This window comes from Cherax quadricarinatus, chromosome 23, assembly GCF_038502225.1.
Source record: "Cherax quadricarinatus isolate ZL_2023a chromosome 23, ASM3850222v1, whole genome shotgun sequence".
Lineage (NCBI taxonomy): Eukaryota > Metazoa > Arthropoda > Malacostraca > Decapoda > Parastacidae > Cherax > Cherax quadricarinatus.
This window is the reverse complement of record NC_091314.1, coordinates 3,164,894-3,191,798: the sequence shown is the minus strand read 5'-3', so window position 1 is coordinate 3,191,798 and position 26,905 is coordinate 3,164,894. Positions and strand designations below refer to the sequence as shown.

General features: G+C 41.7%; 2 protein-coding genes and 1 long non-coding RNA gene across 7 annotated transcripts in view; 2 read left to right on the top strand and 1 right to left on the bottom strand.

The window, feature by feature from the left end:
- The window catches only part of LOC128685824 (G-protein coupled receptor moody-like), a 377,281-nt gene that overhangs the window by 243,043 nt on the left and 107,333 nt on the right, over positions 1–26,905 (top strand). The gene's annotated exons all lie outside the window — the stretch shown is intronic.
- Positions 245–12,133, top strand: LOC138853115 (uncharacterized). The gene is made up of 2 exons (XR_011392346.1): positions 245–352; positions 11,375–12,133. It is a non-coding gene; the product is annotated as an uncharacterized lncRNA (long non-coding RNA).
- Positions 11,694–26,905, bottom strand: part of LOC128685825 (putative adhesion G protein-coupled receptor E4P) — a 100,014-nt gene continuing 84,802 nt past the window's right edge. For both annotated transcript variants that reach the window (XM_053772512.2, XM_053772511.2), the window contains exons 2-10: positions 21,206–21,302; positions 19,888–20,091; positions 18,723–18,875; positions 16,318–16,446; positions 15,703–15,947; positions 14,026–14,249; positions 13,636–13,757; positions 12,601–12,800; positions 11,694–11,831 (exon numbers count right to left, since the gene is read on the bottom strand). In XM_053772512.2, coding sequence (XP_053628487.2) covers positions 11,778–11,831; positions 12,601–12,800; positions 13,636–13,757; positions 14,026–14,249; positions 15,703–15,947; positions 16,318–16,446; positions 18,723–18,875; positions 19,888–20,091; positions 21,206–21,293 — 1,419 coding nt within the window. In that variant the 5' untranslated portion in view covers positions 21,294–21,302 and the 3' untranslated portion in view covers positions 11,694–11,777. The remainder of the gene's footprint in view (positions 11,832–12,600; positions 12,801–13,635; positions 13,758–14,025; positions 14,250–15,702; positions 15,948–16,317; positions 16,447–18,722; positions 18,876–19,887; positions 20,092–21,205; positions 21,303–26,905) is intronic.

The window sequence follows — 26,905 nt, the reverse complement described above, 5'->3', positions numbered from 1 at the left end:
GAGCGCCATTCTGAGTGCTGGAGTGAACCTATGTATGAAGCTTCGAGCACCAGTCTGAGTGCTGGAGTGAACCCGAAATACGCCTGCCTAACCAGCGAGAGGTTTTCCATTAAATCTACATAACATGTTACCTCTTATTTTAGCAATTTTATTCTCTGTCTACTGGAAACAAACATTTTTATTTGTTAAGCTCTGAGCACCAGTCTAACTGGCTGAGCCCTCGAGTCAGTCCATACAGGAAGTTTCGAACACCAATCAAGCTGACTGAGCCCATCAGGTTTGTTTACCTTCAGTGGGGTAGCAGAGCGATGCAGACGAGAGATCTTCTACTCGTGGATCCCCGACATAGATGGTGAGCTTTAGCCCCAAAACGAACACTTTTTTTGTGTCTTTATGTATCTGTGAACTTTTGTATCTAGTGTTAGCTGTATTTTCGCTTTTGTTAGGTTGTGTATTCCCCCCCTTCCCCTCCCTTAGCCTTAGCATGCACGGGATTCGTCGATATAAAACGGTTTATTTACTTGTTGACCTCTTGGTCGTCAGGCACCAGGCGAAGGATTTCACCCGCGTGTATTTACGGGCATAATAAGAGCTGTGGGAGCGATGATGACCACTATCCACAGCCCAAGCTTGTATTCTGACCGCCAGGAGCCAAGGCTGGCCTAATTACACGACTCCTGCAGGTAATAATGTGCTAATGGGTGAGACTAAGCAGCATTAAATGATCATAGGAGACTTTGAAGGCGTCATATCCAGGATACTATGCACTAGAACGAAATTGGAGGATAACATCAGGATATGTTGTTAGTGTTGGTAATGTTGCACCATGTGCTGTTGCTGCTGTTGGTGGTAGAAGCGTTGGTTATTGTGTTGCTAATGGGACAGACGTTGGTGGTGTTGTTGATGCTGTTATTCCTGTTATTTCTGATGCTGTTGTTGATTCTGCTGGTGTTGACGCTGCTGTTTCTGTTGTTGCTGAGTCGGACGTTTCCTCAGTTACTCTTAGAACTCTCAAACAAAAGAGACTTGAGTGAAATTAATGTAAATATCGAAGGACACGGAAGATAAAAATACACACACACACACACACACACACACACACACACACACACACACCTTATATCTTGACGTTTACAAAAATTACCTTCATTTTAGCCAAAGTACAGACTCTAATTCTCCTTAATGGAGGCAGAATGAGGCCGGGAACTAATGTTTTACGATTTCGGTCGCTTCTGGGAAGGTCTTCAGTGGAAACATTTAATAGGAATGGAGGATTTCCCACAGGGTCCGAGAGAAATTTCTGAAATTTGTTGCGGGTGAATTTGTTGCCACTGTCCCGTCTCGTGGCGTAAAAAAATAGCCACAGACAAACTATGGAAAGCCCGTCAGAATTTGAGTGAGTGGAATGCCCAAGTTCAGCATGTATTGTCATTTTGTTGTACTAACTTTTGTAAGCCAGTTTGAAGTTATACTGTGTTGTGGTGGATGGTAGCAACCATCCAGGGAGGTACGGGCATAAGAGAGGATGGTAGATAGCGACCATCCACGTTTGCTGTCTACAATACGAGGTTGGTAGACAGCAAACCATCCAGGAAGGCGCTACCGTGTTGTCACACGAGGATACAACGCACACAGGTAGTAGGTCATCCAGGGAGATATGACTGTCGTGTCTTACAGGAGTAAAACGTCAACACAAGGATGATTGACAGTGACTGTCCCATGGAGGTACTACCGTCCTCTCGTCAGAGTATGAAACTGTATTAGTAGACTCCTAGACAGCAACCGTACTCCTGTCTTGTCATACACGTATAAAAGAAAGGCTTAATACATATTTTATCCCCCGGATTATCTTTAATGTCTCATAAACATACACCTTGTTATTCTCTTAATTGTTATTTTCCGAGCAGTTCCTTTCCAGTGTATGAGGTCTAGCATGGGTTCTCCGGGACCATTCAAATACATGTTTATAGTACTGTCTTTTCGTAAGGAACTGTTAGTCTTTACGATAATCAGATTGACTTGGGGGAGATTTGTCAGCCTTTGTAAAACGCGAGTTGCTAGCTGCTGTTCAAGTAAGTTAAGATAGTTGTCCTGGAAGTACAAGTGTCTCCAGAATGAGAAAGATAGTTGTTCTGGAAATACAAGTGTCTCCAGGATGAAAATGATAGTTGTCCTGGAAGTGCAAGTGTCTCTAAGATGAGAAAGATAGTTGTCCTGGAAGTACAAATGTCTCCGGAATGAGAGGGATCGTCAGTTGTCCTGGAAGTACAAGTGTCTCCAGGATGAGAAGGATAGTTGTCCTGGAAGTGCAAGTCTCTAGGATGAGAAAGATAGTTGTCTTGGAAGTGCAAGTGTCTCCAGGATGAGACAATCAGTCAGCTGTCTTGGAAATGTCTCCAGGATGGGAAGGATAGTCAAATAAACGTAAGTTCTAGTGTTTCTAATGAGCCCATTGGAGAGAATTACCCACTGAGAACTTGAAAACAAAGCGTGTTGCCTAATTCTCTCTCTCTCTCTTTCTCTCTCTCTCTCTTCCCCATATCTCCCCTCCCCATCACTCGCTTGAAGTTTCTTCTATCTCGGCCTATTGGAAAGCAAACTTACAGAATTATCACAGCCTCATCCGAGAAAAATCCCGGTAAAAACTTTCCAATTTTACAGTTTGCTTGAGAAAAGATACGACAGTCCTTCACCAGAGATAAGATTCTTTTTTCTTTTCCCCCTCTGAGACATTTTCATTAAGAAAGCTCTTAGAGTGGGGCTCACCCCCTCAGGGATGCGTGAGGATAAAATTCTGACTGATAGATAACTGTTCCTGTAAGATAGAGAAAACGCTGTCATTCCTTTCTGGCCAATACTCGTTGGTTTGTCTTCACGGCGTCAAGTGTGTCTCTCGTGCGTGTGAGGATTTGGGTAAATTGTTCCCAGTCACGTTATTGTGACTGCAGGAAAAGGCAGCATCCTAGAGATGCGGCATCCTAGAGATGCGGCATCCTAGAGATGCGGCATCCTAGAGATGCGGCATCCTAGAGATGCGGCATCCTAGAGATGCGGCATCTTAGAGATGCAGCCTTGAGCATTATGTAAATATGAGACGTGCATAAACAGGATCATAGAGGAGAAAAAATAAAAATAGTTAAATCGTTAGATAATAGAGAGAGGAGAGAGTGGGAGATAGAGAGGGAGAAAAATTTGAGAGACTCGTAAAAAGATAAATTATAGAAATGCATTTATATCTACGTCAGTGTATATAACATACTCACCTGCTCACTGGGGTTAATGAGTGCGTTGTATACCTGGAGAGGGTTTCGGGGGTCAACGCCCCCGCGGCCCGGTCTGAGACCAGGCCTCATGGTTGATCAAGGCCTGATCAACCAGGCTGTTACCGTTGGCCACACGCAACCCGAAGTACTAACCACAGCCCGGCTGGTCAGGTACTGAAATTAGGTGCCTGTCCAATGTCTTCTTGAAGACAGCCAGGGATCTATCGGTAATCCCCCTTATGTATGCTGGGAGGCAGTTGAACAGTCTTGGGCCCCTCACACTTATTGTGTTGTCTCTTATCGTGCTTTTGGCACACTCGCTTTTCACTGGGGCGGGGGATGTTGCCTCATTTCTTGCTTTCATAGGAGGTGATTTTCGTGTGCAAGTTTGGTACTAATCCCTCTAGGATCTTCCAAGTGTATATAATCATGTATCTCTCCCGCCTGCGTTCTAGGGAGTACAGGTTGAGGAACTTCAAGTGTTCCCAGTAATTAAAGTGTTGTAATAAAGTTGGTAGAATTACCGACAATATGTAAAGTAAAAGGACACAAGTGCAACTAATGTGACATTTATTGTGGCAACGTTTCGCTCTCCAGGAGCTTTATCAAGCCATTACAAACAATACATGGACACAGAGGGTATATAAAGGCTCAGAGTGAGGTGCAATACTAGTGAGGTACCATTTCGATGTTCACTAGTGGTGGTAGTAGCCTCTTTCCAGTCCATATTTGTCCAACCTATTTTTATGTTACCCAAGTAATAGCTTTTATATCCTTTTACTCATGTACGAATTAATTGCTCTGCCATATTGTATTACTTTTGTCACCACTACTACTACTACTACTACCACTACTACTACTACTACCACTACTACTACCACTAGTGAACATCTAAATGGTACCTCACTAGTATTACACCTCACTCTGAGCCTTTATATACCCTGTGTCCATGTATTGTTTGTAATGGCTTGATAAAGCTCCTGGAGAGCGAAACGTTGGCACAATAAATGTCACATTAGTTGCACTTGTGTCCTTTTACTTTACAATTAAAGTGTTTTTTCTCTGTTATGCGCGCCGTGAAGGTTCTCTGTACATTTTCTAGGTCAGCAATTTCACCTGCCTTGAAAGGTGCTGTTAGTGTGCAGCAATATTCCAGCCTAGATAGAACAAGCGACCTGAAGAGTGTCATGGGCTTGGCATCCCTAGTTTCGAAGGTTCTTGCAGGCGACAATTGTTTACAAAGATACATCTGCCAGTGAGTAATTATATGCAAATGCAGCTAAATTAAACCATTAATACCCACTTGATGCATTACCCAATTTATTTTCCGGGTAAATTACAAGGCCGCTCCATAGGATGAAAAATGGAGGGGAGAGGGGAGGTGGTAGGGGTTAAGTTATTGCCATTTGGGGAGGGGGGCTACAACTCCACTTTCTAAAGTGGTTTAAGTGTGTCAGGTGCTACGACACTTTCAATGAGACAAAGGCTGTCTCCTCTTACAGTGTCTCCTCTATGTAAAATAGCGCCGGTGTGAGATACTAACTAACGTTCGTTAAAGTACGTATGACGACCCTGTACTCGCCTATTTGTACTCCCAGGGTCGATTCACAGCTCCTGGCCCCCGTGTATGACACGCATACATAATGTGATCCTTTATTGACAACGTTTCGCACACACAGTGAGCTTTATCAAGTCACAAACAGATCTACCTGGGAGAGAGAGAGAGAGAGAGAGAGAGAGAATGATTTTATAGGATAAATAAGACACATGGGTAACACTTCACTATCTTTATCGATGAAATGAATCACCTGCACAACTGGCTTCCTCAGTGAATATAATACTGGAGAAATCAGTATTAGTAGTAATGAGGTGATCAGTCCCTCAGGCTTGAGGAACAATGGAGGTGAAAATAAATATGCATAATTCATTTTAAGCGCTTAACCCGTGTGGGTCAATCAGCACAAGACGTGGTGGAGGCTCGATATCCCTGCTGAATGCCAGGCAGACACGCTTTCGATTTGTACTCGCCTAGATGTACACAATGGAGCTGAACCCTTTGCAAGGCTGTGGGACTGATCACCTCAAAATTATTTCTTCGTGGCTGAGGGACTGACCACTTGTGCCTGTAATTTATTTCCTTCCTCATTCTTCTTTTACAATAGTGTATCTAATCTGGAATATCAATCTTCTTATGAAATATTCTGAATACAGAGGATTTTAGCTAACTTTTTCTCTGTATTTAATTATATCTAATGTTAAAAAAACGTAAAGTCAGGGAGGATGTGCTTGGGGACGAGTCGACAGAGAGAGAACCTCGTATCTCTCGCTCAGCTCAGACTCCGGAGGAACCTCCTGTCTCAGGTTGTCGAACTCCTCCCCGGTCTGAGGATGATGTAAAGCCCTGGCAGGGTGGTGAGGAGACAGATCACCTCTGGAGGAAAGCTCATGACGGCGGAGCCTCTCGTCCAGGAGAGAATGAGAGCCAGAAGCCCTCTACATCACTTCAGTGCTCAATACCCTGCGTCACCTGCACCACACCACAACCACCTCTATCCACCCCGTCACCTCCTTACAAGCCTCGTTGGCTCTCCCCACCCAGGAGAATAGAGGATTTGATCGGTCCGACTCCTCCCCTAATCTCGGAGACTACCCCATCTCCAGAGGCGCCAGCATGGACCGAACAGAAGGGATTCTGCTGGTGGCTAAGTCACACAACTGTCATTCTGACGTGGATGGTAGTGATAGCTGGGCTCGTATTCTCCCTCTACTGTAAGCTCCTGTCCACCGTAAAAGCAGACAGTCTGGATATAATTTTGATATTCATCCTCTGGGCATCGGTTATCTTCTCGTTGATGTACATGCCGCTAGGAGCGAGTTTTTTAAGAAAATCTTTGACGTTCTTGAGCATCCTAGCTTACAACACACTGCTCTGCATCCTAGTACAGGGCGTCCACTGGATGCTGACGAAGGAGGTGGTGTCCCAGTATGTGTGTGTTATCCTCAGCCTTTCCTTCACGGCCTTAATGACTTACTTTGCCATATGATACTTTTTAATCCATATTTCTTTTTCTTTCTTAATTTTGTATTCTCGAATACCTTCAAATGATTGCCTGAATTATGTATTCATTTTTCCTTTCAACTTTTCGATTTCGCTCATAAATCGAGGCCTTCACCGATCGGATTCAAATTTTGAACACTTGTGTACGGTAACGAGGACCAAACTCTAGGAACAATTGGCACGTGCACGTGACTTGTCAAAAAAAAGTTCTTAAACTTTTCCTAGCATCCTGGAACGGTTCTGATAACTTCTTAAAGACACAGCAGCGCAGCTTCTCACGTTCAAGACAAGTCTCCTTATTCGACGACGGTAGAGTGTGAAATTCAGATGTGTAGTTGTAGATCTGACTGTTTTGTGAGTCGAATTGTGTGGAATTGCGATTTTCATTTAGCCAGTGTGTGGCATGCAAAGAGTACGTAACCTTTATTCGGCGCATGGACACACCCTCATTTACAGGCTATCTCCCCCAACCAGCGAACCAGGTTGCTAAGAGTTGGTGATGGGGCCCCATCGTTCAACTAGTGACCAGGTTCTAGCCAATAAGAAGGTGGGATTGGCAATCGCAGAGGTTATGTGGATACCGCTCTCCTGTCTGCCCTTGTCATTCCCATTCTAGAGCTGGTTGAAGCACGGTCTGCTATCTTGTGGCTTCTATTTCTGCCTTGCTTACCGTGGAGTGCACTATACTTATCACTGTACATAGTGTACATATTGCTGTTCTAAATTGGTGAAGGATAATATAAGTCTAAACTTTTTCTGCTGTGTTTCTTTTGCTCCCATTACACCCGGGGTAACAGGCCTTTGAAATCCTAGGTTGTAATACAGTGTAACAACAGATGTGTCTACCTCTTCTAAATGTCTACGTCCTCTGAATGGCTGAATGGTTAGGTGAGTACAAATAGGAAGCGCATCTGTCTCGCGTTCAGCAGAATGAGGATCGAACCTCCACCATGTCTTGTGCTGAATGACCCACATGGGTTTACCACTTAACATGAATTATTAAAAAAAAAATTATTTAATGGCTGAAGCATCTAATGGTTAACTCACCATTCGGTTTAGTCTGCATGGATAAAGTGGTCAATACCATTAAGAAATTTGTACAACTTGGAATCTTTGGATTTTTTTTTTCTATCTGATTGATCTTACAAAACACAATTTTTTTTCTTAAGATTATCACAGGGAATTTTTTAAGTCTTGTGTAAATTGTAAAAAAAAATCTGAAAATATTTACATCGTGGTATTTTTCAAATTTCTTGAACTGACTAGCATTAAGATCCCTCTAGGAAGTTCCCTTGGCGCCGTTGAAGAGGCTCTAGATCCAGGGAACTGGATTTCATCTTCCGTTTAGATGGAGCCTGATCGTCTTCCATCCAACCCCCCCTCCCCATGCCGCCCTATATGACCCTTACGGGTTTAGCTTTCCTCCAGTGACAATTACTAATGTTAAGAATTATTTTTTTCTGCTGTTATGTCTCGGCTATTATATTCACAGGGAAGAGCTAAACCCAAAAGGGGCAATGGAAGCGTTATATTAGTATCCTAGGGACAGAGCACGGATTCGAATCACGTCGCTTCACATGAAATTCTTGTGTGTATGAGAGTGGTGGACCAGCATCACTGGCAGATGTTAGTGGCGCTGGAGAGCCATTATCGGGGAAGGAATTATGTTAATATTACACTCCAGTCACCCCTTCTCAGCTCTGTCTCTGTCTACACACACCCATTTGGCCAGGAGCTGTGAATCGACCCCTGTAACCACAAATAGGTGAGTACATACACATGTGTGATGACTGAAAACTGGACCAAATGGACTGATAAGAAAAATGGAATTTTACGTAGATGACTGGCACTGTACTTGGCACCTCCAGGTGGTAAGTGCAGTTAGTGCCTGCACTCTAAACGAAGAGTTTAGGTTATTTCATGTTTAGAGTGACATTTAAACTGTCGTATCTGTGCGCCTCTGGCAAGACGGCGAGTGCAAATGATGGTAAAACTGTTTCCTTTTCGGCTCACACTGCCATAGTGGGAGACGGGCAGCGTCTTAAATATAGCACGTAATGTTAGGAAGCAGATTCAAGCCACATGGATTTTAGACAGAGTGGAAAAAATATACCCAGGGGTTAAATACCCCTCACCATCACAAATTAATATTTGTTAAGTATAATTTAAACACAGGATGAGCTGCTAAGATATATTTCGCAGACTTGTGGACACGGACCCGTCATGCAGTGTGCACTGGAGCTCTCACAGACAAATACAGTCATGACAGTATTGTATTTTTAATGGATCATCTAGTAGGTGAAGTTCTATCTCAGTAATCCAGTCAAATGTACCTGCTGAACTTTCTTACTGTATATTATCACAACTGATACCTCAAAATTATATATATATATATTGCTTAAAATACTAAGTAGCTCTCTAAATATGCTATATATCTAATCTAACGTTGTCTCTCGGTCCACAGCAGGATTCGAACCTGCACATTGTCTATAAAAGTACACAGTACTTTCGCCACTCTGCCAGATCACAGATTTCAATTACCCTAGTTGATCTGGTTGAATGGCCAAAGTAGTGTGTGTGTTTTTTTTTTTTTTTTTTTTTTTTTTTTTTTTGGAGGGGGGTTCGATTCCTCCTGTGGACCGAGAGATACTAAAAATTTCGCCCGTTTGCGAAATTAACATTACGCAAACGAGCGAAAAAAAAAAGTATATTCGTATCTATTCACACCATTGAACACACATTACGCAGAGGTAATATATATTTATATAATTATAAAATATGTAACAGATATATGAACATGTATATGCGAGTTAAGTCATATATATAAGACTTGGAGTTAATAAACAAATGTTAATTAACTCAAAGTTACAGTGTTTCAAAATGATAGACCCAATTTCAAAGCAGTATGCTTTGAAATTGGGTCCATAATTTGAAACACCCTGTACATAGTGCTTGTGCTCATGTACACGTTAAAGGTTATACATATGTACATCATAGCAGTATTACACTGTATATGTATCTACCATTTAAACCACTGTATATGTAGGTTTAGTGAATACTGTGGGTTTAGATATAAATCAGTGCCTCAGCAATTAAAGTTACGTTATATTGTATTGTAAATCTGTGACAGAGTTCCAGTCATGTTTAAAACGTGAAAATACGTGCCGAACACCTTTTAATCTCGATAACTTTTCGCTCTGTGTAGAGCTTTGAGTGAAACGTCGTTTCAACAAAGTTTATTCTGTTGTTAGGTAAGACACATATGCAACAGTTAGGTATCTTTATTTCGAAACGTTTCGCCTACACAGTAGGCTTCTTCAGTCTAGTACAGAAAAGTTGATAGCAGCAGAAGAGACTTGAAGACGATGTAATCAGTCCAAGTCTCTTCTGCTTCTATCAACTTTCCTGTACTCGACTGAAGAAGCCTACTGTGTAGGCGAAACGTTTCGAAATAAAGATACCTAACTGTTGCATATGTGTCTTACCTAACAACCTGTCGGTATTTTATACCATCTGAATGTTCAAAGTTTATTCTGAAATTCGCACATTTCTAACATGTACAACAGATTTTTTTTTTTTTTTTTTTTTTTTTTTTCAAACTTCAGTTGTATAACTTTTAGGCACGTTTCCATTGACAAAAAAAAAAATTTTTACTCTGGGTGCTAAACTCTATGTTAAGTTAATTTTTGGTGAAACGTTCTGTGAATTAAGACATTTGTAACATTTGGGTATCTTTGTAGAAGTTTCGTCATCTGGTGGCTTTATCCATTCAATAAAACCACTGGATGGCGAAACATCTACAAAGTAAAGATACCCAGACGTTTTACACGTGTCTACTCGGTGTTTTGCTCACATCTTTCACATATGACACTGGATGTTCAGATTTCTCAAGCTAATGTTCACAGTTTTCATAACCCTTTTTTGAAAATCAGTCCAGAAGAAATTATACTGTGTCGTGAAGAACGCGGTGGAGTACGAGAGAAAATCCTCAGTACGTAGGGTATGAAAGGTGAAAAATCCTACGTGGTCAAGCACGTAGAAAAACCGGCTATATAAATATTTTCTGCACTATATATCTATACAATATAACATTTTTTTTAACCTATACCCTGGAGTAACTAGCACACAAACGCATTGTATCACACCTCGAAGAATCGCAGAAATTGAAGTATGTGTTGTGGATAAGCGAAAGCGCCACAACAAATTCATTCGGACTTTGATGGCAAAGTTTTAAGCTCACACCTAAGGCACTCTTGGAGTCAGACTTGGTAAATCTACAAAGAAACTATAAATTCTGGTGGTGCGTCACACTTCAAACGTGATAACCTGTGACGTCTCGTCCCGGAGTGAGTTTCTACCTAAAGATTCACTATTGTGTGCTGTGAAAATAGATAACGTAAAGTTTACCATTCATTACTCGACATTGAATTTACGTTAGTTACTCCTAAAATTATCGTGTATAAGAGAAAACTACCTTTTGTACAAGTATTCGAAGAAAATGGTATTATCTTCACTACTGACTGACCAAAATTGTGTGGAACGCCAGTTGTCCATCTCATATTGTTGGGGGAAAGTCAGATTTGAAAGATTATATCACTTTCGAGTTTTCACAAGTCAAAATCATTATGAATTTAATGTGAAATAATTCTATATTAACTTCAAATAATTTTTGAGACACGTCATTGATGAAGATTATCTTAAGCTTCCCAAAAATATAATGAGGGTCTTGAGTCATAAAGAGGAGAGGTTATAATTATTAAAATGTTAGATAAAGCTTAGGAAATATACCCCACAACTGTGGTGGGGAAAAAAATAATGGATCTACTTATGAAATCTTCCAGCTGTCATGCGTCTGATTATGCAGTAAACAGAAATCATGTCTGCAACATGTTCAACCTAATACTGAAGATAGCCAATTATTTTAACCCTGATTTCATAGCACAGAGCAATTACATTAGTCATGCATTGTAATATGGCAAATAATAATCTATTCATTCATAGAGATAAACTGATCATTCTTAAAATACTGATCACATCGCTTGTTTTTTTCCAGTGATACAAGCTGTTACCTAAACACCTCGAGTGGGTCATCTCAATATATTGTGGAAAAAATCACAAGTAGCCCCATGATTTTGAGAAGAAACTTCTAGTATCATTCTAACTTAGACCCAAATCAACCTCTCAAAATTATGGGTTAGCCGTGAACTGGTTCTCCCAGGTTATTGTGGTTCGGTCCAATTGAGTCTCTTGTTGATATTACGATGAAACAGTTATCCAGTTGTCACCTCAGCTGTTTATTGGGACTATTAAAGTAAAAGCATTTAAGAAGTGAAGACCTTGTCTTGGAGGCACTTGTCTTCTGCTAGTAGTGTAAGCATCCTTTATACCGTCGAAGCAGGAGCATCGCGCATCTTGATCACCCAAGGAGGGCTCATCTCAGCTCCGCCTCTTGTTTACTATTGCCTCCCTTTACACATTTTGCCAAATACGGCCTTCAGCTTCATCCGTACCTGTTAAGGGAAGATTTATTCAGGATGACAAATTAAAACTGTCTTGAATAAATAGTTTAGATAACTGACAAGGCGCCAACTACTGGCTCCTTGAGTTCTCATCTTCCATCTTTGCATGGGACTAAAGAAGCTACTGGTTGGCGAAACATTTCCAGAAAAAATATACCCAAATGTCGCACAAGTACCTTTTATTGAAACTAATTAAATGTAATGCAAGTGTGATGAACAGATGAAAAATAAATACCCTAGAAGTAGAATTTTGTACCACGGTTCAAAGGGAAATTAAATGCTTTAGACATTTATCAATGCCTTTTATTCTAACACCTGCAGCAAAGAGGAAATACATTCATTATTATTATCATCAAAAAGAAGTGCTAAGCCATACATTCATTATTGCTCATGCAATCGCTGTCTTGACATCACAGTTCAGATGGCCCTCTGAACTCCAGCATTCACCCCTTCAGAGTGCAGACACACTACCTCCATAAACACTGTTTCTCTCATTACATCATGAGCTCATTTAATGTAACCCATTTCCATGGAACCATAGCTGGATTGTCAATAAAAGTATTAAAAGGGGAAAAAAAAGGCTTATATAACCAGATTTTCAGACCGATGGCCTGAAAATCTGGTTATAACATCTACTCGACTGGCTGAAATTTTATTTAACAGGGGAAAAAATATCAGCTGATATTGAGGTACCTGTTGGTTGGAGCAGTGGAAGAAGAGAATAACGACACCAGAGATGCTGTTAAGTAAGGAGAAGTACCTGTTGATTGTTGGAGCAGTGGAAGAAGAGAATAACAACGCCAGAGATGCTGTTGAGTAAGGAGAAGATGCTGTATAGAGCCAGGTTCTGCTCATATTCAGAGAGCATCCCCAGGAGCATGTGGGAGAACACCAGCGGCATGATGACCAGGTTCGTGCGCTGAGAGAACTTAGCGCTCACCAGCTGACCTTTGTCCATACCTGATCCAGAGGAGAGACGTGTGTTAGACATTTGCAGAGTTTGTTCTGTAGTCGCCTAGTTGTGGTTGCAGGGGTAGATTCACAGCTCCTGGCCCCGCCTCTTCACTGGCCGCTAATAGGTCACACTTCCTGCTCCATGAGCTTCATCATACTTCTTCTTAAAGGTATGTGTAGATCCTGCCTCCACTACATCAGTTTCCAGACTATTCCACTTCCTGGCTTAAGAAATACTTCCTAACATCCCTGTGATTCATCTGTGTCTTCAACTTCTAATTGTGTCCCACCTCTGGAACATCCTGTCTTTGTCCACCTTGTCAACTCCTCTCAGTATTTTGTATGTCGTTATCATGTCCCCCTATCTCTCCTGTCTTCCAGTGTTGTCAGGTAAATTTCCCTTAACCTCTCGTCGTAGTGTGTGTGTATGTACACTCACACAAGTTTTCCCAGCTCTTGGCCCCGCCTCTCAGCAGGCCGTTACTACGCCCACCCACTCCCGGTTCCAAGAGACTTATCGTACTTCTTAAAGCTATGTATGGATTCTGCCTCCACTACACTCCACATTGTTCTACTTCCTGACAACTCTAAGGCTGAAGAAATACTTCCTGTCACTCGTCTGAGTTTGCAACTTCCAGTTGTGTTCCCATGTTCCTGAAACATTTTGACCCTGTCCACCTTGTCAAATCCTCTCGGTATTTTATACGTCGTTATCATGTCCTCCCCTATCACTCCTGTGTCATCAGGTTGACTTCCCTTAACCTCTCCTCATCCACACCAATCAACCCCATTCTCAACCACTACGCCCACTACCCTCAACCACAGCTCACATTTACATTACCTTTCAGTGGCATGTATTCTGCAGATCCTGCTGCCTCAGTGAGCGTGAAGGTCATCACAACCAGAGTAACAATAGGCACCATCTCCCCATACATAAGAGGAGTATCCAGCATCAACCAGCATCTGAGGAAGCCAGAAGCAGGTTACGAACAAGTCACATGAACGAGCAAACTATGGGCGTATTTCCTTACACCTGCTGTTCCTGTTCACTTAGCAGTCAATAGGCCCGTGGGTGTGGGTCGCTTTTTTACGGTACAAGATTTAAAGATACCAGTGGAAGTAAGAGACATTCCCCGATGACCTTATTGGGTTATCCTGGGTGGTTAGCCCTCCCTACCCAGAGTTAAAAATCTCAACAAAAATCTTATTTTAAGAGATATGGTCAACTCACTCGTACACTCCGCCGTAATTTGAAAACTGGAAACACATGCAGAAGAGGACGATAATGGCTGCCACACCCCAGCCAACCAGGACGTTCTGAGCCCGGCTGAACATCCCTTCCCTCTTGATGACGAAGGCCACGTAGGCGTACATGTGTAGCGATTCCAAGAACATGAACATGAAGCAAGCAGTGAAGAAGAAGTGCAATAATATCGACACCACCGTGCAGATAATCTGAAAGAAAGAAATATTTTTCTCCCATCTGTATATTACCTGCCATGGCAGACGAAGCAGCAGATGCTGTTACATCTGTAATTTCAGTATCTAACATTACGAAGTCTGACATCGCAATGTCTGTGTTGTTGATGGTAACACTTTAAAAAAAAAAAAGTTGCCTCTATTAGTAATGCGTCTTTCTCCCACTTGCCGATTTCTGCCATAGTCTACCCTCGTTGTTGATGATAGGAACGCAACAACTGGGTGATGGGTACGCAATAACTGGGTGACGGGTACACAATAATTGGGTGATGGGAACGGCTGACACGAAGACTTCTGTTTTGTCGAAGTTCTGTTCCGTGCAGAGTTTTCTCGTGTCATGACGAACAAGCACTACACAGAGTGAAGAATTTCTCCAATAACTTGTCTGTCTGCAGGTTGTGTACACGTCTTCACATTATACTGAATTAAAAAATAAATACAAATTACAAAATCAGAAACGAAACAACCCGAACAAACTAACTCAAAATTGCAGATAAAACTGATTTATTTTCCTTTCATTCTGGATCAATAAGCAAAGTTACATGACCCTTGTGGGATTAGCTCTTAGGACTGATCGAAACATAGCCTAATTTTATCAAAATTTTGGCAGCTGTCATTTCCAGCCTGTGAAGCCTTGCTGGAATACCGACGGATTTCACCACGGCTGAGTTTCGTGCCCACAATGTAACAGTGTACCAACACACTTATGTCTAAGACAGTGGGGTACTCTTGACCCACTTATATCATAGTGAGCGCTAAATACGTAGGAATTATACAGCGCCTATGAAAGGGGGGGATGCAAGGTACTCATGGTTGGTTCAGGGAACTGGAGCATTGATGCGATTCCCTAGATCAAGAGCCCCTCACCAGCGTCAAGGAACCCTCCTTTGAGGGGGACTTCCAAGCCAAGAAACTGGACTTCTCCCATACCATTGCTTGAACCTGATTACCTCTCACTCCCTTAATGCGTTGGATGACTTATGGGTTTAGCTCTCCTCTCATGACTAATATAGTAACAAATCTTATTTAATAAAAATAAACTGTCACATTTATACCAGAGATTCTTTACCTTTCCCCTGAAATGAGAATCTCGTCCTGTCGTGCGAGGATTCGTGGATACTGAACCAGAGGCCTTGATAGTGCTGGTCCATCACTATACCAGCTTACCACTGCATGTACGTAAGAGATCTTCTGAAAACTGTGGTAAAGACGGTCTAGTAGTGTGTCAGCTGAGAGGCAGTCAGTTCAGTCAGTAATATTTCCTACTGAAAATTCACCTCCCTATTATCATTATTACGAGAAGGATAGGATGGTTTAAGGGTTTCTCTTCGATCCAACGAACTTGAGCCACCTTCAGAAAAAAATTATATATATACCTATATCTCTACGTCCATATCTCACTCATTCCAAAGTTCAACAATAGACCCACCGGCTTTTGAGTAATAGAAGAGGGGGACATAAGGATGCAGTGGGCGAGAAGAAGGGCGATTTCCATGTTCATCTGGATGACGCGATCAGGCGTGAATATCCTGAAGACGAAGAAGATGCAGAGGCAAATACTGAGGCAGATGATGATGACGGTAGAGGCTGACTTCGAGATGACCGTAGCTACGACCTTCTGAGCAGGAGGCATCGTAGGTATGGGACGTGGAGTAGGCGTACTGGGCGGAGGACCTGCATCACAAGATAGTTATCCAAGAGTGTATAACTGATTTTATCCTGAACAAGGTTACAATACCTCCCCCAAGTGGAGTGTATGTAAACAGATCACTTTTTAATTCACACCTTACTGAATGAAACTGCCATAAACCTTTATGTTGTAAACAGATCTTAAAGTTAGTAAGCTACCATTTACTGATACAAAGCTAAGGAAGATTTCCTTGCACATGTTGAAGCTTTTCATCAACTCGGGTTTTTTTTTCTTCTACAAACTGTTGAGAATGAAAAGGCAAACTTACTGGAAAGATGGGGGAATATCAAGAACACAGGTCTCATCACACAGGTAAGGTGAATTTGAGAAGATAAACATCACGGGAAAGCTTACGGACGCAAGAGGTTTTAGTTGGGCTCATCTTGTATCCCATTGTACACACGCAGGTGGCGATGGGGTCCGTGTTATTGGAGTCATCTCTACACACTCCGTAGTCCGGGCACTTCGTAGACAAGCACGGACCTGTAGAAATATTACTTCTGTTAATACTACGGGTTTAATGCTTTGTAATTATGTTCACGGGGGAGCGCTAAAGCGTAGGGGTCGCATAGCTGCTGGTAGTGAAGTCAAAAGGCATTCAGGTTCGATGCAAGAAAGAGGGAGAGCAATTTCTTGGATCAAGAGCCCCTCATCGGTTTCAAGGAACCAACCCTTTCCCTTCCATGAGGGGACTACACCCGTAGAAGCCAAACAAGTACTGATTACCTAATCAGGTTTGATCAGAGGAAAGGGATGAGAAAGCAGCTGTGTTTTCTATGATCAAGACTCATTAACCAGTATCAGAAACCCACTGAATGTTATATAGTGAAAAAATAGTGACTTACGTGTGAGCTGGTGTGTGAACTGGTATATGTGTGAGCTGGTGTGTGAACTGGTATATGTGTGAGCTGGTGTGTGAACTGGTATATGTGTGAACTGGTATATGTGTGAGCTGGTGTGTGAACTGGTATATGTGTGAGCTGGTGTGTGAACTGGTATATGTGTGAACTGGTATATGTGTGAACTGGTATATGTGTGAACTGGTATATGTGTGAGCTGGTGTGTAGACTAGTATATGTGTGAGCTGGTGTGTAGACTAGTATATGTGTGAGCTGGTGTGTAGACTGGTATATGTGTGAGCTGGTGTGTAGACTGGTATATGTGTGAGCTGGTGTGTAGACTGGTATATGTGTGAGCTGGTGTGTAGACTGGTATATGTGTGAGCTGGTGTGTAGACTGGTATATGTGTGAGCTGGTGTGTAGACTGGTATATGTGTGAGCTGGTGTGTAGACTGGTATATGTGTGAGCTGGTGTGTAGACTGGTATATGTGTGAGCTGGTGTGTAGACTAGTATATGTGTGAGCTGGTGTGTAGACTGGTATATGTGTGAGCTGGTGTGTAGACTGGTATATGTGTGAGCTGGTGTGTAGACTGGTATATGTGTGAGCTGGTGTGTAGACTGGTATATGTGTGAGCTGGTGTGTAGACTAGTATATGTGTGAGCTGGTGTGTAGACTAGTATATGTGTGAGCTGGTGTGTAGACTAGTATATGTGTGAGCTGGTGTGTAGACTAGTATATGTGTGAGCTGGTGTGTAGACTAGTATATGTGTGAGCTGGTGTGTAGACTAGTATATGTGTGAGCTGGTGTGTAGACTAGTATATGTGTGAGCTGGTGTGTAGACTAGTATATGTGTGAGCTGGTGTGTAGACTAGTATATGTGTGAGCTGGTGTGTAGACTAGTATATGTGTGAGCTGGTGTGTAGACTAGTATATGTGTGAGCTGGTGTGTAGACTAGTATATGTGTAGGCTGGTGAGTGACTAGTTGTTACAGCAGCAGGTAAACAATTTTCGTCGAGTCTCCTTATTACAGTTAATCAAGATTCATTGGCAATACAAAATCTATGTTACTGATCTAGCCAGAGAGTGCGGGAATCTGTGTAAACAAAACAAGACTCATCTGACGTATTGTAAATAACCCATATTAATGTATATCAACTTTAGTGGCCAAGACTAGTGTTTCAGATCTGGACACTGGGGGACACTACTGAAGAGATATTTACAAGTAACTTTAATTCTTTCTTTTTGAGATTCGACCCTATTTTATAAATATTTCCACCATGTAAAAATTCCTCCCTACCATTGTTCATTGGATCCCCCTGCCCCATGAATGGGGATTTACCCTAATCTTGAAACCAGGTCAGGAAGGCTTGAGGCTATGATAGACCACTAACACGCAGAGGTCTACGACAGGTACGTAAACAAGGCTTAAAAACGTCCTACGTAGCCCGCAACAACGGTAACAAAAGGATTTTTTTATTTAGTCACTGAAACATCAACCTGATCACTGACTTTAGTTTTGGATTCGGTCAGTTACACAATCAGCTTCCGCGGTGCCCAACTTAATGTCTATTTAATCTATATCATCTGATCTCTACTAAAAACCTCCATGACAGCCTGTTGGTTCAACCTTGACACCAAGTCAATGTGTGGTAAACAACTTTTCCCTTATACGTGGTCTTTGTGGCTGGTCGGCGACGTTGCTTGGTTGCGTGGTCTCTGTGGTGTCCATGGCTACTTGGCGATGATCTATAAGGCTCCCAGCAAACTTACTAAGAAATCTGCTTTCCATGGCTCCCTCGGACTTACCGGAAGAGTTGGTCTCTTTGGTTCTTCAGCAGACTTAGGCAGCTGGTCTGTATGGAACCCAGCAGACGTACCTGGACAACTTCCCTCTATTACTCCCAGCAGACTTACTAGGACAGGTAGTCTTGTTCCAGGTGTTGCAGGCTAACTTCTTCTCCTTGTACTGTATACCGGTGCAAGTCTCGTTGCCGCATATGGCGTAGCTGGTCTGGTTCCCTCGTCCACACACCTTAGAACAGTTGCTCCAGGGACTCCACTCGTTGGCTGCCAACACAAGGAAAGAATTTTAAAACAGTTACCCCATCAATTTACATGTTAGCTGCCAACATAAATTAAGAATTTTAGAACAGTTACCCCAATCAATATTCTTGTTAACTGTCAATACAAAATTATTAGAAGAGTTACCCCACTCTATATACATATTGGTTTATAAGACGAGATGGAATTATGATCCAAGACATTGGACTGACCCACCCCTCCGCCATCCTTCTCACTGCCAAGGAGTACCATAACCCTTACGTATATAGCGCTTTTCCATTAAAATGTTCATTTCATTCATACGGAAGCGCCAAACCCTTAGGGATCATACAGCTCCTGGCAAACGGGAAGTAATCATGTCTGAACTGAGAAAGAGGGCAACTTCAATTCCTAGGATCAAGAGCCCTTCATGAGCATCAATGGATCCTCTCATCAGACTTACTGGTGTATATCAATAAAGTATATTAGAAAACAAGTCAGATTCTCAATTATGCTTTACGAACAGTGAATATATAAAAATTGAATAAACAGGATTGGACGAAGACTCGAACTTTGGTTCACGTGCATAACAGACCTAGAGCTGTAGCCTCTCAGCTACACAGTATCACTTGTGACAAAGTTGTGTTAGTGGTACTACTGTGACGTTCACTGTATCCCATGGTACACAGTTTGTCGGCTTAAACTGTTTAATTATATATAATATATATAGGGGTAAAGAAAAATCTCAGCCAGCGGGATTCGAACCCACGACTGTAGCTTAGCTACCAACCTGACGCCTTAAACCACCCAGCTAAATATGATCATTTTTATATATTCTGTTGCAATATAATCCCTCAAGGGAGGTTCCTTGACTCTGGTGAGGGGCTCTTGATCTAGGGAATTGGATCTGTGCTCCAGTTTCCTGAATTAAGCCTGAATACCTTACTCCCCACATGGGCTGTATAATCCTACTGGTTTAGCGCTCCCCCATGATTATAAGGTATCGATATAAGAGAGAGAGAGAGAGAGAGACACTTACCCCAGCATGTCTGCACATTACATGCTGCTATCTTGAAGTCCAAGCCGTTCGTAGCGACCTGCCCTTCGTCCGTGACGCACAGGTCTCCCCCTCCTTCCGGTGCCGGGTTGGTGCACGACCTCACTATCGTAGTGAACCCACCATCACAGGTCTTGGTGCACGGAGTGCCGATCACCGACCAGTCGCTCCAGTTGCCGTTCACCACTGATCACGGAAAACATTGTACTATTTTCTAAACCAATACTCTTACATCCTACGTCAGTTCCCCCTCAAAGCTCACTCATATTCAAGGCTCACTTACATTCTCCACGATGTCAACCACAACAACCACACCTGCAACTCTGAGACGTCCCGCCTGTACAACAGGTTTTCGCCGAAGAGATGCTTCGCCTGATCCACGGGCAAAACGTACAATAATTTCTTTCTTAATCTTGTTGGAGACCCTGGCGATAATACTTCAAGGTTCAACATTATCTAAGATTACATCTGTCTCTCGTTCCTCCCACCCAGGATGCTACCCACAACCAACTACATCTTATTCTAAAGCCCAGATTTATCTAAGGTATATTAGTATCCCGCAAGATCAGATTTCAAATGACTGAAATACCCTTAGATACCTATTTATTACGAGGGGAAGAGGAATAGAACGTGTTAGAAGACTTGCCCTTACCACCCGTCCCGCCTGGGAATCGAACCCAGAGTCTTTTGGTTGTGAATCGACCTCCTTAACCACTTTCGTTGCTAAACTTTTAACCTTACCTAGACTAGAATCAGAAGTCAAACTGCCCCTTTGATGCTGCCACTCCTGTATCACAAGTATCTCACACATGTATCATGCGTGTAATATATCACACAAGCATGCCAAGAGTATCGCTCTTGTATCACACAGGTATCGCTTAAAAATCATCCGTACTTGTATTATTCGTGTATTACACGTGTTCCCTAACTAGAGTAGATCACACTTGGATGACATCATAGCTCCGAGATCTTACAGTACCTATCTTACAACAGTATTACACCTAGTATAACACCAGGTAGGTACAACATTAGGTAGTCTAAGGCAAAGTGAAAACGTGTGTGTGTGTGTGTGTGTGTGTGTGTGTGTGTGTGTGTGTGTGTGTGTGTGTGTGTGTGTGTGTGTGTGTGTGTGTGTACAAGCCAAATCAACCAGGTTGTGATGGATCTGTGGGTTAGCAAGCCTCCAGCTTGAGCAACATACTGGTTAACCTGGCAAGTACCAGAAGAGAGACTGGCCCATGACCGGGTTCCGGGACTAGAAAAACTCCCGCAGTTCACCGGGGTAAAGAATTAGTAGTACCTGCTTGACCTGCGGCGTGAGGGACGTGGAGAAGCAAGACAGCAAGCGTCAACACGCCCAGCATCACCGTGCCGCATGCGGGGGCCATCCTCAGCGGCTGCAAAAATAAACATATGTAGAAATTGATGAAACTGATGATTGAGAGACAAAGAAATTGATGAAATTGATGACTGAGAGACAAAGAAATTGATGAAATTGATGATTGAGAGACAAAGAAATTGATGAAATTGATGACTGAGAGACAAAGAAATTGATGAAATTGATGACTGAGAGACAAAGAAATTGATGAAATTGATGATTGAGAGACAAAGAAATTGATGAAATTGATGATTGTAAAAACTGATGATTGAGAGACGAAGGGAACTCAGTGAAGGACAGAATAAGAGGCCTTCCACCTCTTTCCATGAGGAAATGAAGAGGTGGAGGAGCTAAACCCTCATGGACGAGAAAGGAAAAAAAAAATAAACACTTCTCTTGAAAAGGCAGGACGTGAATTCCTTTTTCAAGTAAAAACAAAGAAAAAAACCTTTTTAAAACAGCATAAATCACCTAAATACAATTATCGTATTTCCCGGGAAACGCTAAGCCAGTATGGGCAACGCGGCACTTGAGGAATTGGCAGACAAGTATGTTTGATCAAACGAAAAAATTATTCACACAAGAATATGCACAAATAATTTCACACGAGGTTAAATTAATCAATGTAAAGTGAGGGTAAAAAATAAGAAAATGGTAAAATAGGGAATTAAAATTTCACCGAGGCTCCGGAAGGTATCTCAGTAGTCACACAACTACTCCATAAATTTTGTAGATCTGAATCTTTGCATAGGTAGAACAGTTACAGTACTTATGCTAATAGAAAAAATGTGGGTTAAGGTATTTGACTGCGTTGACGTTTCGCCCACTAGGCATTTTATTCACCTGAATTGATAAAATCCCTTGTGCGCGAAACGTGTCCACAATAAAACGCTATAACCGGCAGTGTGTCTTATTTACATAGTGTGGGTGTGCTCCACCAGTACACCTACACAGCCACAGCACTAACATCTGCACAGAGAGGAGCAGGATCCCCTGAAAGCAGGTGGTGACAGGTGAGACTTGAATGCCTAATTCTCATTCCACAGAAAGTAAGCCTGGTAATGAGCCATGTGGATTATTATAATCCAAACTAAGTTCTAGACCTACAAGGGTCATACACAGCCGCTGATCCTTGTGGAAAGAGGCTTTCCTATCACCAACGTCATGCCACACACACTGTACACATTGCCTGCTCGTCTACTGGGCCCACCAAGTCACAGACGGACATCTGCTATAAAAAAATAAACGAATCTAAAGAGAATTATTTTAATTTTAAGGCAAAGAAAATTTCCCTACTAAAAATTGAACACTAATTCAACGGAATAAAGATTGGTGTACCAATGTAGTCGCCTACGAGAGGAGCGGGGGTTTGATTCACCTTATTCACCTTGTGTGTCTACTTTTGTTTACTAACAAAAGCTGAAGCTATGGTCCAAGTGTCCCTTATTTATTTAAATTTTATTTTCCAGTATAAAACACCCAGGTACTTATTAACTGCTAAATAAAGAGGAGCGAATATAATCAGTACTTCCCCATACGTCTTCTGTCCTCGAATTGAACCCAGGCGCGCTCTGTTGTGCGCTCTCAGAAGATTCGTGGGCAGTCGTAGTGACTGTGCGAGTGATTTTGGACGTGGTTGTCTGATGTCCCTTAAGTGGGATTTTTCGAAACCAGCCTGGTTGTTAAAAACCAGCCTGGTCGTCAAAAACCAGCCTGGTCGTCAAAAACCAGCCTGGTCGTCAAAAACCAGCCTGGTCGTCAAAAACCAGCCTGGTCGTCAAAAACCAGCCTGGTCGTCAAAAACCAGCCTGGTCGTCAAAAACCAGCCTGGTCGTCAAAAACCTAGTCTATTGCTCATACATGATATTCACGGGGCAACACTAGGCCAGTATGAAAGACCTCCTGGGAAATGGGAGGTAATCAGGTTTGTTCTGAGGAACGGGAGGTCATCTCCATTTCACTGGATCAAGACACCTTACATAACATCAGTGCCAACCCCCTCCCCCCCCCCTTCCCATAAAGTATGGATGGAACAGTTTGCTAAATTAAAAGTCAATTTCAAAATTAATTGAAACTAATCAAAATTTAATCGATACAATCAAAATCTAATCGATACAATCAAAATCTAATCGATACAATCAAAATCTAATCGATACAATCAAAATCTAATCGATACAATCAAAATCTAATCGATACAATAAAAATTAGCTCATTTCTCACGGACTGGGGGGGGGGGGATTTTGAAAAATAAATCCTTACTGGAAATCCTTTAGACAAGTGAAAGAAAGATTAGTGAATCTGACGTCTGAGTACGTCAGTGTTGCCAGAGTGACCACGACAACACCACCAAGTGTTGCCACAACATAACAGAGTGAAACCCTGGTGCTTGAAACATCTAGGGTGGCTAGGGTATCCCCTCGGGGGGGGGGGAGTGAGGGCATTCCTCCACCACTTTTGTTTGAGACATGTTGTCAACATAACCTCTCAAGCGTTTTCTTGTAAGCTCAGGGCTGTGATTTTTCTGGTTGGTTAATGGGAGCAATAACAACCTCATACGGTCCAAGAACTTTTCACAACCAGGGTTGCTTTTACTCCTAAAATATGGATAAAAGTATATTATCATATATACACATATCTATACTTCTCTATGTATATATTCCGTCATTTTTTAATGAATACATACTTACTGAATGTCGTACTGATTAAGTTAGGTCAGGTTTGTCAGGTAACCTGACCTGACCGACTTAAGCCGGTGGGAGAATTGGATCTGCCTCGCATGGGCCAGTAGGCCTGCTGAAGTGTTCCTTCTTTCTTATGTTCTTATGAAACAGGACAAGTGTTTCCTGACGCGGATCTTAGATTATGACCCGCCGTTGGAGCTTTTGGTCATGTGACCGAGGCCTTCCTCTGGCCCACCGGTCCACCACTTTAAAATTTATGGTCAGCTATAACCATTTAGTTTTAGGTCTTACTGGGCTGTTTGGCTGCTTAGCTAATTAGCTTTACAATATATGAACCACACGTGAGTAATTAAGGCTGGACGTGACCTGTACACGACCGGTTTCATCAGCTACACGTCCCGTGTGTTTGCAACCATAACTTTCCATAACTTAGCAACCCAAACTTGATAAAAATTATTATATGATTTTAGCTGTCTTAGCTTAGACCAAATTAAATTAGTTTTAGTGAGCAACAAAACTGATTAATTTCTTTCTGCTCGCCATATTTTCACAGAGTTGTAATGACGAATTTACACCCTCTGATAGACTCAATGGCCATTGTTCTCTAAGTCAAAATCGCAAGATTTTGGATATAAACAAGACAAATACTCTGAGGGGTATTAGTATCTAAGCCCCCTTATTGATATTATCTGGGTAAATTATAACCTTAATGACCCATGTTTAGTAAATTCACCAGCGTATTAAAAGGCTTGACACCTAACGAGCCATTTAAAGGGCAGGCTAGGAAGAACACACACACACACACACACACACTAGAGACGTAAGGAAAAATGATATACAAACAATAACAGTAAAGAGAGAGCAACAAATAGCCAAAATTTAAATAATCACAGTCACAGAAAGAGCCAGCGAGATAAAATAATAGAAGAGGAAGAAAACTTGAACAGTTCAGGTAGTCAACACTGCAGCGAGGCGGCTCCTCGACTCTCACCAACCAATGTTTACCTACATGCGTAGAAGCTAAGTGAATCAAACCACAGAACGGGTGGGACTCGAACCAGTGGCAAATCACCCTGTCTCTGATTTGTTTACACTCGAGTCAATATGATAAACGATAATACTCAGTGTCTGTAGTGTGCTGACAAACCGTGGAAATTAACACCTTACGCCACTCCTAATTACATTAGGACTTCATCATTACGACTGATTATATCACTCGTGGCGAAACGCTGACTTAAATAAACATCCTTAATTGTACCCAAGTGTCCTTTTTCTCTGAAATTAACTAACATGGACTAAAATTCTTCATAAGAAGGCAAATAAAGATGAATAACCTAACAGCTGAGAACGGAAAAAATCAATTAAAAAAGGAACCTGATTCAGTGGGTCGTGGATAAACAGACCTGCAGGATAATATACTAATTTTGAAACACACACACACACACACACACACACACACACACACACACACACACACACACACACACAAAATGGCTTGCTTCTAGGGAGGTTCCTTGATGCTGGTGAGGGGCTCTTGATTTAGGGAATTTGATCTGTGCTCCAGTTCCCTGAATTAAGCCTGAATAACTTCCATCCAATCTTTCTCACAGGCGCTCTATAATCCCTACGGGTTTAACGCTCCCCCATGATAATTCGACTCATGAAATCGTAATGGCACGACTGCAAACAAAGCCAGCTGGCCCAGTGGCTTACGCGCTGGCTTGGAGCTTTTACGACTCCTGCCGCGAGTTCAATCCCCACCCGTACCGTGGTTTAATAATTCATGATTCCACGTTCCGTCGGACCCTCCCTCAGCTTTGAATTCCAGTCAGTCCTTCAGCCTTGTCAGCGCCTCTGAGTATCTTATATCGTGTGTGTACCCACCTATTTGTGGTAGCAGGGGTAGAGTCACAGCTCCTGGCCCCGGGTGTGCCTGGGCAGTTGTGAAAAGCAAAACTTAGATATCAAATGCAGCCCTTTTAACGAGTGAACAGCGAGAACTAGACACTGAATAAGGAGGAGAGTTGCACGAGATGTGATCATGTGTGGCAGACACTATAAAAACAACGAGATCGAAGAGTATAAACGTCATGAAGAATGGAATATACAAGTGATGGGATCGTATAAGCACTGCAGAGCGCGTTAATCAGACGCTTTATCTACGCTGGTAGTTCAATATTTTTCGCTTCATTCTTTCCCTTGAGTAACACTAATTCCATTTGGTCTTCCTTTCATAAATATACACTATGCCTATGACAATATCTAATTGTGTGTGTATATATGTATATATATGTCGTGCCGAATATGTAAAACTGGTCAATTAGTAAGAACTCATTTAAAATTAAGTCCTTTCCAAAATTTTCTCTTATACGTTTAAAGATATATTTTTTTCATTAATGTTAATTTAAAAAAAATTGTACCAAAAGAATCTTAGAAAACTTACCTAACCTTATTATAACAAGAACAATTTACTTTAGCCTAACCCAACTAAATATATTTTAGATCTGGTTACAATAATTTAATACTAAAACACAGTGAAATATTTTTTTTTCGTTAGGTTCAGAATGATTTTGGAGAAATTATTGCATAAACAAATTTTCACTTGTCCTATATGGCAAGATGAGCGTTGCTATTTAAGCCAAAATCGCAAGTTTTACCTATTCGGCACGACATATATATATATATATATATATATATATATATATATATATATATATATATATATATATATATATATATATAAAATCTGAATGAGCAGCAATGACAGATATAAATAGGAAACTATAATAAAAGTGTGGATATATATCACTCGTGTAACAGTGTCTAGTTGAAACAGATTAGTCACCAACTTTTTTTATAACATTGTGCTAGAGTCAGGCACCATGCAATTTTTAGTATCAGCATTCTCATGTTTTCCTGATAGTCCAGAGCTGACAGATCA